This window comes from Neomonachus schauinslandi, chromosome 4 (genome assembly GCF_002201575.2).
Source record: "Neomonachus schauinslandi chromosome 4, ASM220157v2, whole genome shotgun sequence".
Classification (NCBI taxonomy): Eukaryota; Metazoa; Chordata; class Mammalia; order Carnivora; family Phocidae; genus Neomonachus; species Neomonachus schauinslandi.
Window position 1 is genome coordinate 54,816,308 of NC_058406.1, and position 13,138 is coordinate 54,829,445.

Sequence of the window (13,138 nt, forward strand, 5' to 3'; positions counted from 1 at the left end):
CACAAGAATGAGCAGGAGAAAAACAAAGCCAGCTCAATCTTCGACTCTCAGAACCCAGGCCCATTCCACCTGATAACTTAAGATCATGCTTCTCAAATCAGAAGAATAAACCTAGCATAATCTCCAAGAGCCAGTTTTGCTCAAAAAATCGAGGAAAGCAAATTTAAATTTTATACTAAAACTGGCACCTCAGACTAAAATGCAATATTCTCAATGTTTGAAGATTTAAAAAAAAAGACAACGATTTAAAGAAGTATCTGCCTTGTGCTGGCTTTTTTTCTTATGGCTCCCCAGTTCCCAGGGGTGCTCACTGACATTTGCAGGGAAAGTCTGACTGGGGAACCCAGAGCCTTTCCTAAGTGGATCTTGTAGAGACTGAAGCTGAATTATCCTGAATAAAGCTCTGCTGAAGAGACTGAAACTCACCATTGGACTGGTCTTCCCCATAGTTCTTATGGGATGGCGCATACAAGAACATCAGAGCAAAGACATACAGGTTCCACATCCCATAAATGCCTGTGAAAAAGGCACTGTTCACCTGGACTGTGACGCCGCCCCACTTCCAATGGCCTTCCGTCACCTATGGGAAAAGGACAGGAACATTCAATTGGAACCAAGGAGAAATATAACACCGACACAGGAATCAACCAACACAAAAACCAAATGTCTTCTACATATGGGAAAAGTAAAGGGCCATGTAAGACTTCTTTTTTTCTTTTTAGATTTTTTATTTACTTATTTTAGAAAGAGAGAGACAGAGAGCGTGCGCTCGAGGGAGCACAAGTGGGGGAAGGGGCAGAGGGAGAAGCAGCAGATGCCCCGCTGGGCAGGGAGCCCGATGCATGTGGGCTCGATCCCAGGACCCTGGGATCATGACCTGAGCCGAAGGCAGACGCTTAACTGACTGAGCCATCCAGGCGCCCCTAGGACTCCTTTTTAAATCAAAATCACACTAGTATGAATTTAGGTTCACTGAGGGTTTACCGTGTGTCAGGTACAAAGTCAGTGGTTCTCATGTTGGCTGCACATCAGAATCACCCAGGGAGTATCTCTTTCTTAAATAACAGTACATAGTTACCCCTAACTTAAGGAAACTGTCTTTGAGTCTCACACTTATCCACAACTATAACTCCTCCTCTGTAGTCTATCTTCGCAGCTCGATGTAAACTCCCTGCAGGCAGAGAACACTTCTGACTTGTTCACTGCCATATCTTGGTGCCTGATGCCCCATAGTGGAGTGAAGAAAGTAAAGTGAAGACAGGCTGATTAAATAATCAAATGAAGCCTTAACGGTGAGTAGCCTTCCTTAGTGGGGCAGCGTGGGGAAGCAGAAAAGACACAGGCTTGGAGTCAGAGACCAGGATTCAAATGCAGACTCCACCACTCACTCTCTGTTTAATGTAAGAGAAGAGTAAGACTCTAAACCGCAGTTTCCTTAGGTACAAAATAGAGGGGACGCCTGGGTGACTCAGTCGGTTATGCATCTGCCTTCAGCTCAGGTCCTGGGATCGAGTTCCATGTCGGGCTCCCTGCTCAGTGGGGAGTCTGCTTCTCCCTCTCCTTCTGCCCCTGCTTGTGCTCTCTCTCTTGCTTGCTTGCTCTCTCTCAAGTAAATAAATAAAATCTTAAAAAAAAAAAAAACAAAGTACAAAATAGAAACTTGCAGGGTTACTGAGGAGAATTAAGTAAAAATGTTTCAAGAAATTTCCTAAGACGATAAACAATAAATCTTACGTTTATATAATGTCACTCTATGTAAGTCACTCATGAAGGTAATTATGAAGCTTTCACACCCCTTACAATTCTCCAGGAATGTTTTGAGGCAGCTTTTGTCTATGTTAATGACTTGGTAATTGTTTGGAGGGCTGTCTGATGACGTATGGATTACACTAAGAACTGTCAACAGAACTATTGAGCCGAGTGACTAAAAATTTGTGCCAGTTCTGAGATCAATGAAATGATTCTGACCACTTCTGCTTGCTACAGGAAATTTTAAATGGGAGTAGAAGAATACTGGACAAATGTCCCTGTGAGAACTTAATGAGGCTGGGTTATGTAAACCATCTCTAGGAGCCCCTTCTTCTAGGAGCTCAAGTGGAAGATGGTAAGCTGTATCTAAATGTGAATGACTTTAACAAGCAGGTGGATTTCACCTCCTGTTCATGAGACAATGGGTCTATATTCACCTGACACCTTCTTTTTTTTTTTTTTTTTAAAGATTTTATTTATTTATTTGACAGAGAGAGACATAGAGAGAGAGGGAACACAAGCAGGGGGAGTGGGAGAGGGAGAAGCAGGCCTCCCGCTGAGCAGGGAGCCCGATGCGGGGCTTGATTCCAGGACCCTGAGATCACGACCTGAGCCGAAGGCAGACACTTAACGACTGAGCCACCCAGGCGCCGCCACCTGACACCTTCTTTATAGCGCATGACCCAATGGGGCCCCAGGCATAATAAAGCTGTAAGTATAGGTGTTTCCTTTTGAAAGACGTGGAGTATCAGTTAGTTAGGTTAACTAACTCTAGACTTACCAATTTTAGTTGGCCTTGGTGATACATAATTTTTCATTTTTGTGATGCATAAACCATTATCATGAACCCTAACTTATTTTTGGAAATAATTCACTTGATACAATGTGCTCGGGAATATTTTTGGCAAAGAATTTCATAACCATTACTGATTTTAGAACAATGTATGAGCATTTAAGCTACATAGAACTAACTTCTTTTTTTTTTTAAAGATTTTATTTATTTATTTGACAGAGAGAGACGCAGCGAGAGAGGGAAAACAAGCAGGGGGAGTGGGAGAGGGAGAAGCAGGCTTCCCATGAGCAGGGAGCCCGATGCGGGGCTCGATCACAGGACCCTGGGATCATGACCTGAGCTGAAGGCAGACGCTTAACGACTGAGCCACCCAGGCGCCCCCATAGAACTAACTTCTTAGAAATGTCTCCAAATGTCACTCTTCTTAACAGAATACCCTAGCTTTATAAAAATTACAGTACCTAGGGCATCCTTAAGATGATTATAATGCATATAATGGAAGAGGAAAGGAAGTCTTAAGATAATTCCTGGAAATCTATGTACCTGCTGTCATAACAAAGGGAACTGTTCTGTGCGAGGAAGGAGTAGGGTGGGCTGGGTGAACTATAGATACGATGGAATAAGGCAGCTGTAATTTTCTTCTACTCTGTTAAGGCAGTAGACCCCTCAATAGGTCTCTCTCCTGCAAGAGACCCTACTTCCTAGGACGTAAGCTGGGAAAACTCAGTACCTTTTTGCTGAAATTGATTCTTGGGACTGGCATGACTGATCTAAGGAAACGCCCACCTGTATGCCTGGTTCACAATGGTATTCGACAAACAGATGTTTGTTGAATGAATATGGACAAAGGTACAGGCATGTGCAGGAATGCTAGTTCAAGTACATGGAAGTAGAAAGGGAGGACAGAAACAGTTGCTCGAAGGAAATATCTGATGCCAAAGTAAAGAGAAAATACTGCATTCTATAGTAAAGAATGATGATTGTACTTAAAAGTAAGTCAATGGGTAATAAGTATTATTTCACTTAAATATTGCTCTCTAACACAAATATTAGCAAAACTCAGACTTTTTTAAAATAATAAGGATGGGGCACCTGGGTGGCTCAGTTGGTTAAGCGACTGCCTTCGGCTCAGGTCATGATCCTGGAGTCCCAGGATCGAGTCCCGCAACAGGCTCCCTGCTCAGCGGGGAGTCTCTTCTGCCTCTGAACCTCTCTCCTCTCGTGTTCTCTCTCTCATTCTCTCTCTCAGATAAATAAATAAAATCTTTAAAAAAATAAAATAAAATAATAAGGGTAATGATAGTTAACATTTATCCAATGCTAATATGTCAGGCACTACAGTAAGAATTTTAAATGGAAGATATTATTTAGTCTTAACTTTATGGGCGCCTGGGTGGCTCAGTCGGTTAAGTGTCTGCCTTGGGCTCAGGTCATGGTCCCAGGGTCCTGGGATCGAGTCCCGCATCGGGCTCCCTGCTCAGCGGGGAGTCTGCCTCTCCCTCTGCCTGCCGCTCCCCCCTGCTCATGCTCTCTCTCGCTCTCCCTCCCACTCTCCCTCTGTCAAATAAATAAATATTTTTTAAAAATAACAACTTTATGGGCGCCTGGGTGGCTCAGTTGGTTAAGCGACTGCCTTCGGCTCAGGTCATGATCCTGGAGTCCCAGGATCGAGTCTCGCATCGGGCTCCCTGCTCGGCAGGGAGTCTGCTTCTCCCTCTGACCCTCCCCCCTCTCATGTGCTCTCTCTCTCTCTCATTATCTCTCTCAAATAAATAAATTTTAAAAAAAATTAAAAAATAAAAATAACAACTTTATGAGGTTGGCAGGTAATATTTCCACTCAACACAGGGAAAAACTGTGCCTCAGTGAGGTACATGATCTTGTCCAAGATTGCTCAGTCCGAAAGTCATGGCTCTGACTTCAAAAGAAGGTATTCTTAACCATTATGCAATATAAGAGTAGGCATATTATCCTAAACAGTGGTGAGTCTGTTAAGTTAGCAAATGGAGCAACTATTGTGGAAGATCAAATTTCCTTTGAAAATTCACTTAATTAACCATAATGCAAATTATTATACAGTGTATATATACACGGGTTTGCATATTCAAATCCATAGAGTAATATCGATGTACTATATATCCTGGACATAGTAATATAGGATATTCAAAACTGGATCTATATGCAAAATACAGCTTTACAGTAGAAGCACTGAAATGAGATGCTTATGCCATGAGGGGTACAGAGGTGCTCAGACGGCCTGAGGAACTAGCAGATTCATGCCCCCATCTCAGGTCTGCTGTGAGACGCCTGCACCTTGTTTGGCATAAGCCTGCAGAATTACCCATACTATTTAATTTGTAATCCCTAAATGTATTATTTCCTGCTGAGGGCAGAGAGTTGCGTTTGCATAGATGAGCTGTATACAGAGAGTCACTCGACTGTGGGTGCGTGCCCGTCTCCTCTCTCGGTTATTCATGCCTGGGACCTCCAGAGTTCTGAGCACGTTCCCACCAGCATGAACCACAGTAAACAGCCTCAACAGAGCGGCCCTTGTCAATCCGAAATCTTATTAATGCTAAAGCAGAGAGGTGACAGTCACCCCATTTTAACTTCCGGAGGAAAAAATCAGATAGCCCTAACCAAAAAAGAAAAAAGAAAAAAAAGAAAATCATCTTCCCTCTGCCTAAGTCTTATTTCTAAAAGTCCCTGTTTTTCCTGATTTAACATTTGAACAATTTACTTTTGTGTAAAACCACCCAATTATACCCCTGGAGCCAAGTGAAGGTCAAATCCCTTTACACCCAGTAGTCTTGACAACCAACATTCCACTTAACAACAAGATTTCCAAATCCCAGACACAGGCTCTCTTACTGGAAACATTTCCTCTGTGAGTAACAGAATGAAGTGATCACACACACAAAAAAGAGCTGGGGACAGGCTCTCTGGGAGTTTGCTGCATGTGGCTTGACCTGAATGTCAGGCACCTGGGGGTCCCCTTAGTGAAGGTTGGTGACCTTCTCCCCTGCATTGCACTTCTGTTCCCTACTGCCTGCCACCTCTAAATGGAACGCCTCTTTCTTTTCCAGAGGGAAGGGGCTATAATACCAGACTGTGATGTACCATCTCTCGGTTGCTATGACTGAGGCCATTAAAATGGCAGGCATTAAAAGACTGCCCCTCAGGACCCAGCTACAAAGCCTCAAGGTCACTGCATTCCACAGCTTCCTGTGGGCCCTTCATTCCTGGCCTCAGAGCTTCAATATCCTGGCGAGATCCCCTTGCATTATATTTCATGGGGCTTAAATGCAAGCTCTCTCAGCAAGCCCGAGAGTATAATGGGAGTTTTAATACATTCCTTTCACCTAAGGCTGGGATCTATTTCAAAAAGTTACCTAATAGGTTTTCTTTCAGGTGAGCTCATTGCTGAGACATTCCAAAATGACATTAAAAAATAAATCCTCTGATGACTATATTAGTACAGTACCTGGGACATCGAGAGTTATGCCTGAAAACGTCTTAGATATCTATAAATAAACCTTAAAAAAATAACCCAGCAGGAGGAATGTGAGGAGCTAATGGAATCCAAAAGAACTCGCTGCTACCCCCTTGGAGTTGAAATCCACTCCGGGCTGACTGTCGCTGCGGCAGATATAAAAAGCCAGCCACAGTCTGGAGCCGTGTTAGAAAATACTGGGGCAAATGGAATATTAATCTTTTTCTCCAAAGAAAAGCCACAAACTCTGCTCCTTGGAAGAACTGGCCTCCCTTGCTTGAAAACGGTGCACTATGTAACATAGACAAGGCTAAATTCGGGCAACATGTGGCTGCCTTCAAGATCAGCAGCCATCCCTTCTGGACTTCACCTGGAAGGGACTCTCTGCAGAGCCAGGTGCGTAAGTGGCATGGGGCTGTGGGAGCGTGGTGGCAGCTTTCTGAGGGGGCAGAGACACAAGTTAAGACCCAAAGTGCCCTTTGTCTCTGCCTTCCTGAGAACGTATCTTGAGACTGCCTTTCATTTCTCAGCCCAGCTTACTTGACGCTTCTGTTTCTCCAAGCAGTGTGCCCTGCTCTCTCGGACTCATCCAACTGGCCATATTGAGTGTCCCAGTGAGTTACCGAGGCACTGGAGGACTGGACACTCGGGTCACATGAAGGAATCAGCCAAAGGATAAGTCAGCCCTCAGACACCCTTGTCTGAGCCTCAGCTGGGTGAATAAAAAACTCATTCAGAATTTGAAATATGTTACTGCATTTGGAGTGATGACTGAAGTTTCCTTGGTTACTGGTGTAGGTCACAGCAGATGTGGTAAGCAGAACTTTTCGAAGACAGATATGTATTATTTGTTTTATTTGTTTTCCACACTCATTTCAGCCTTCAACAGCAACACTCACACTGCCCAGTGGGCAGAGCCCACATGTCTCTAGAGGCCCCTAACGTGGGTCAGAGGCACCCTTGGGTGTCCCTGCATCAAGTTCAAGAGGTCCATGGACTGGAATGAGAAAAACTGTATCTTTATGATATGAAAGTTACCATTTCTTTCAATTATAAATGTAGAAAACAAAGTCCTGTTAATATTAGCACTAGCACAACCTGTAATTTTGTTACCCATAAAATCATGACATTTTCCTATCAATTACAATTATAGATACGTATCTGTAACATCCGTAACATGTGTAATTGCAGGTATCTTTGAAATACAAAGTACTTTATTTTACTCATTTAAAAACATTCAACGAAGACACCCATAGCCTCCAGCAGGTTGCCCATGGGATCTATGCTACAGAAAAAGCACAGGAGCCCCTCTACTAGAGGGAAACGAGCCAGCACAGTGAGACAAGTCCGGTCCTAAGGCTCCATCTGCACTAACATTCTCAGTTTTGGCTAAATACAGGGATGACAGAACAGTTGGCCAAAAAAAAAAAAAAAAAAGTCAAAAGGACTGGGTTCTGGTCCCCAACTTACTGAATGTCCTTTGGCACAACATTCACCCCTTTTGTTATTCACAAGAGCACGGCTATTCCTGCCCACGATGTGCCAGGCACTCTGCAAATCACTCTGCAGGCATTACTTCCTGTGGTCCTACGGCCCCCTTTTGTGGCAATACTAATACTACATGCATTCTACAGATAGCAAAATTAAACCTTAGAACTGTTAACTAATCATCCACTATCCCACCCAGCTGGAAAACTGCACAAATGGGAAATGTTTCTAAGGCCATTCGATTTCATATCCTAGCAACTGAGATAACCACCCCAACCACCCTACACCCACAGGATTTTTGTGGAGCTCAAATGAATGGCAGATAGGTCATCTGTCAGGTTTAAACAGTGCTTTCCACTTTCCAAAGCCAGTTACCAACATTTTAAAATTATTACCACTATTGAAGTTTTCAAGTATAGCAACATTTTGAGTTTTGGAAATAACCAGCAGAAAGGTAAGAGTCTATCAAGGGGACTTCTGAATTGTATTTCATGTTTAAGTGGCAATATAATTATTACAAAGAATGGCTGATGGACTGTAAAAGGATCTATGTTAATGCTTAGATAAAGATCAAGTCAAACGAATACTTGCTTGTTGGTGTTCTGCCATAGGGCTTAAAAAGTGTATTCTCTTAAGTAAATGAAATAAGTGCCCTTCAATCTGGCTGCAGGCTTTTAATTTATGTAGCAACTTTCTTCCTCATACGAGGCTATACTGAAAGGGAAAATTCCATCCACCTCTGGCCAGGTGGTTCAGTCCCAGCGTAGAGCACCTTAAAAAACATGGCTTGAAGAGGTGCCTACCATTACAGCCTCCCTGCTCCTTCCTCAGCAGCTCTCTAGAATTTTCTGTGCAGAGTGGAGGCACCCCTCCAGGGACATTCTCACCCTGACGCGGTTCAGGGTCCACTTACCTGGCTAACAATGAAGAAAATGACAGTCATAGCGGCGCAGGCCAAGGTGATCAGCATGAGGAACTTGAACCTGAAAATCAGCCCCTATTGGGAAGGAGAGAAAGAGTAGATTACCACTCTCCCAGCTAGCACCAATCCTTTTCTCAAGATATAACTCTGTAAAAAAACAATTTAAAAAAAATATCTATAAAACAAAATCCCTAAGAGGGACTAGTAAAATAATTTCATATAGTAACATTTCTCCTACAGAGGTGAAGGTGACTGAAAAATTTATTGGGCCAAACATTTCTTATGTTCTTATCTCTCATGAAACACTGATACCAGAGCCCGGGAAATTATATTCACGGCACGTTGTGAGGCTGCTAATTTCCCTGCTAAGCTGGTTATGCTTCTCTGCAAGGGTTCAAAGTCACCAAATCCAAGTTTTCTGTGGTTGTAATAAAATTCTGCTCCAGTGAACAAAAAGAAATGTGCATATTAATCAACATGAAGTGGATTTGGTTTTATTTTCTCATGTGTCACTCCAGCTCTAGAGACATGCAAAGCTTCAGAAAGTGCCCAGGGTTTCCTGAGAGCAGGATTTAAGGAAACCTGTGTTTCAGGGAAAGACACCTCTTACTTGGGGGCTCTTAGCTGCCGATCCACTGTATATAAAAACCCTGGGGTTCTGTAGTTTCTGTTTCTTTTCACAAGAGGAATTAGGCCCATGTCTCCAGGGACAGCCACTTAGGCATGAATCCAAGGGATCCTTGAAAAATTAAGAATGTGTTGCCTGCATTAAGAGATTGGAGGATGTTGAGTGTTTTCCCTTGAATGAAGCACATAATCTATAAACAGAGATTACTGAATTCTATTTGATCACCTGCTGGATATTTTAGGGGAAATGTGGCCTCTCTGAGTCTAAAAAATCAGATCACCTGGGCTGAAGCCCAGGCTCCAGGCTGATTCTCAGCAAGGGAACCTTACCTAAAGCCTCACCCCAGCCAAAGCCCTGATGCCACCCTAATCAAATCTCCCATCTAGTATCACCCACATTCCATCCCAAAGCTGAAGAACCTGCTGAACAAGTTCACCCCTTCTGAGGACAGAAAGACATATAGACCACAGAAAACTCCAAGATCGACACAAGCCAGCTAGATGCTTCTCAGAGTCAGAGTTAGCCTCTTATTTTGCCCAGACATCTTCTGTGACAGGAGAATCCCTCCATATGTATCTGAAATAAAGGCTTCTCATCTCCAGGTGTAGGTGTGTGGTGTGCGGTGTGTGTTTACACACCAAGCAGGAGCTCCTGAGTCACCAAGTCCCACATGAGCCGGGAGGTTTGCTCACCTCGTAGTGCAGCCGCCGGACTTTGCTCATGGCCGGCAGGCTGGACTGCTTCCCACTGATGTTCCGAAACACCTGAAACACCATGAAGCACAGGAACAGGAAGTAGAGGCAGAGGCAGATACCAGCCACAATGATGAAGGCCATCTGACGGTTTCCAGTAAAGGAAAGGGCAGGCTTGCTGACACAAACACTTCTCCTCAGCTCTCTTGGCAAGGACACCCGTGGTCTCCAAACAGGGGGATAAAATATTAAAACCTGGCATTCTAATGCCAGCGATAGAGATTTTCGGACACAAAAGTACAACAGAGTGGAGTGTTCCAAGATGTTTTCTAAGGCAAGTGAGAGGAGGAATGGAGCCTCACTTATTAGAAATGCAGACTCCAGGGCCCACCCGAGACCTACTGGATCAGAATCTGGCTCGTAACAAGATTCTCAGGAGATTGGTATGCACAATCCATTTGAAAAGCACTAAAATACTGGGTATTGGTTGCAAATGACTGGTCAGGTAAAACGCTGCATTAAAACCACCAGAAGAGTTACAATACAGCCCAGGTTCCATGGCAGATCTATGGAATCAGATTTTCCAAGAGCAAGGAAACCAAGTATAATCGTGGTTGAGAACCAGTGGGCTAGTCCTTGGATTTTTAGAAGGAGACGGAGACACCGTGGAATCAGGAGGTGATGACGTGGGGGTTAGGAGCAGCAGCTTCAAGGGATGCTGGGCATGGGATGGAAGGCCTTGAAGTAAAACCAGGGATGAAGTTCTGTTTGCAATTTTCTGTCACCACAAGAAAAATCTTGTCAAATGGAACAGAGAGCAGAAGGACAGATGGCCAAGGTGGGAGATGAGGGTGGGCGCAGTATATACTTTGAAACTGATCAGGGCAACTCTAAGACCCATCCTGAAAGCTCAACCTGAGAACCACCAAGGCTTGGGGAACACTGAGCTGGCTTGGGAGGCAGGTGACCTGAATCCAAGTCCTTTCTGCTACAACTCTACCCCAAGCTGCATATTTTAAAATATTTTAACAAGCGTGCACTCAGTGTGTATATTTCATTAAATAATATATTCAGCGCAGTTTCTCCTTCTTTCCGAATGCCGACAGTACCCCAGAATGAAGGGAATATAGCTTTTTTTTTGCTAGGCCCTGACATTTTATTTGCCTCCATGGACCTTCATCATATATGGACAATGAAAGGGCTGAAGTAGACTTAACATTGTAAGGACTCCCCGTGTTGTGCAGCTCACATTTTCGGGAGGAAGGATGGGAGTAGGGCAGAGCACAACTCCCTCATCTTTATTAAGGTAATGATACTACTGAATCAGTTTGCTCACCAAGTTCTTGTGATACTAAGAAGCCCACACAAACATCATGACCAGACAAAGCATATTTACCAGCACATGACAAGATATTATCCATCAAGAAATAATACAACTCCAGCCTTTCTCCCCACTACAACAGAGGAGAGTCTTTTTCTCCCAAAGCACTTAACATATTATTCAGGAAGATAAAATATTTAAATCCAGCATCCTGAAGGGGATAAGAGAAGACTGTCACTTCTGTTTCATGAAGATGACTCAGAGTTTATGCCAACCAACCAGAAGCCTCGGCAACTCCTCTGGAACTAATCACCTTAGCCTTATCTCCATGCAGTCTCAGAAATGAATAGCAGCAGCGTGGTTACGCTGGTACACCAAGGTCACTGTAAGAAGTCTCGCACACGGAGGACTTCAGAAACAGGCTCTCCCACAGGGGCCCAGAGGTGAACCTCCGTGGCTCCAGGGAAAAGCTAGTCATGCTTGAGTCTGCGGTAAACAAGTGTATCACAGGTCATTTGCACAGGCTGTGGTAAGACGAGCAACTCTGAGCCCTCTGCCATGGGGATATGCTGCACCTTCCTCATTTTGCCTGCTCTCACCGGGCTTAAAAGCAAGCATTAATTCTTCTGATTATTTGCATTAATTGTGCCATGATCATTGGTCTGAGGATCAAAGCTCTGGCTGAGCACACATGGAGAATATTAGCAGGACTTAGAAAATGATCTGGGGGAACCTGGCTGGCGGCTGTGGGAAGAAATGAAACCCTGAAGTCATCAAGGAAGGATACGGCCAGCTCTGTCCCAACATCTGTAGTCCAGATACTGTAGAAGGGATTTGTGAGTTGTACCCCTCTAGAAAGAAAAACGAGATGGAAAGACACAATTAATACAGAGGCAAAGGGGGACTTTCCTTTTTACACATCCTCTGCTTCTCAGCCAGAAGGGCGGGGGCTGTGTGTAGACTAAGAAAAGTTCACAGACTTAAAGAGAAACAGAGTTTGAAGGATAGGACCAGCACAAATATTTTCCATCTAGAAAGAGCTTTGCCTTTGATTTCAGCCCAATCCTTATCTGAGGACATGACCACGTCCAGTGCTTCCATCCCACAGGCTCCGGACCACCCTTCCTCTTTTTGAATCCTCCTCCCGAGGGGCTGGGGTGGACATGGGGATGCACATTTCAGCCCAGGATCCCACAGGCACCTGCTCACCTCTCACACATGTCAAATATGAAGAGACAGAAAGAGCCAACAGCAATTGGTCCGACTTGCTTCCAGTACCCTGCTATGTGATTCCGCTCGTGCTGATCCTGAGGGAAATGGAAATGAGAAATGACATCGGGGAGAGCAAAGCAATTCTACAGGTAAGTCAGTCATTCTAACAATCCTGCTGACCACCTGTTGTATACCAAGCATCATGCTAGACTCTAGGCATATCAGAATGAGTAAAACCAAAATCTCTGTTCCAGAGGAGCTCATTTTTTATCAGTCCATCCATAGGGGCTCTCATAGCCATAAGAACAGGATGCTATGGGAACACAAAGAAAGGCCTTGTATCTTCAGCAGTGGAAGTTCTGTGGTTTGCAAAATAACTCATTCCGAATTAAATTAAGTGGTTTATCGCATGTGTTTGTCAGGCGGGTGGACCCTCAGAGGACAAAATAAACACTTTAAGGCATTAAAATATGTCAAGAGATATATCAGTATCTCTCATGGTTAGGAAAATAGACGTATGTTCTCCCTACCTTCATTAAAAACAAGAGTGGTTCCTCTTGGTAGATATACAAAGACACTAAGAGACAGAAAATGAAGGAATGTAGAGCGAGAAAACGGGGAAAGGCAGAAGACAAATCTTAGCACCCAGGCTGAAGACCAGGTGCGACAGTCCACACAAATCCACTCTGGGCCTCCACCGTGGCTCGCTGTGCTGCTGCTGGGCCCGAGTCCTGCTGCCAAGGGCTCATTCTCAGAGCATCACCACTGGAGGACCCCTCCCGCCTACCCCAGGCACCCCAGCCATCAGCAAACACCTCTCTCTGCTCTCACTGCTCTCCT

The 13,138-nt window shown here is 44.2% G+C and overlaps 1 protein-coding gene across 3 annotated transcripts in view; it reads right to left on the minus strand.

Annotated features, from left to right (window-relative positions):
• The window catches only part of WLS (Wnt ligand secretion mediator), a 100,331-nt gene that overhangs the window by 10,040 nt on the left and 77,153 nt on the right, over positions 1 to 13,138 (minus strand). For all 3 annotated transcript variants that reach the window (XM_021680026.1, XM_044914535.1, XM_021680027.2), the window contains 5 exons: positions 12,296 to 12,393; positions 11,874 to 11,937; positions 9,766 to 9,909; positions 8,437 to 8,520; positions 427 to 580 (listed from right to left, as the gene is read on the minus strand). In XM_021680026.1, coding sequence (XP_021535701.1) covers positions 427 to 580; positions 8,437 to 8,520; positions 9,766 to 9,909; positions 11,874 to 11,937; positions 12,296 to 12,393 — 544 coding nt within the window. The remainder of the gene's footprint in view (positions 1 to 426; positions 581 to 8,436; positions 8,521 to 9,765; positions 9,910 to 11,873; positions 11,938 to 12,295; positions 12,394 to 13,138) is intronic.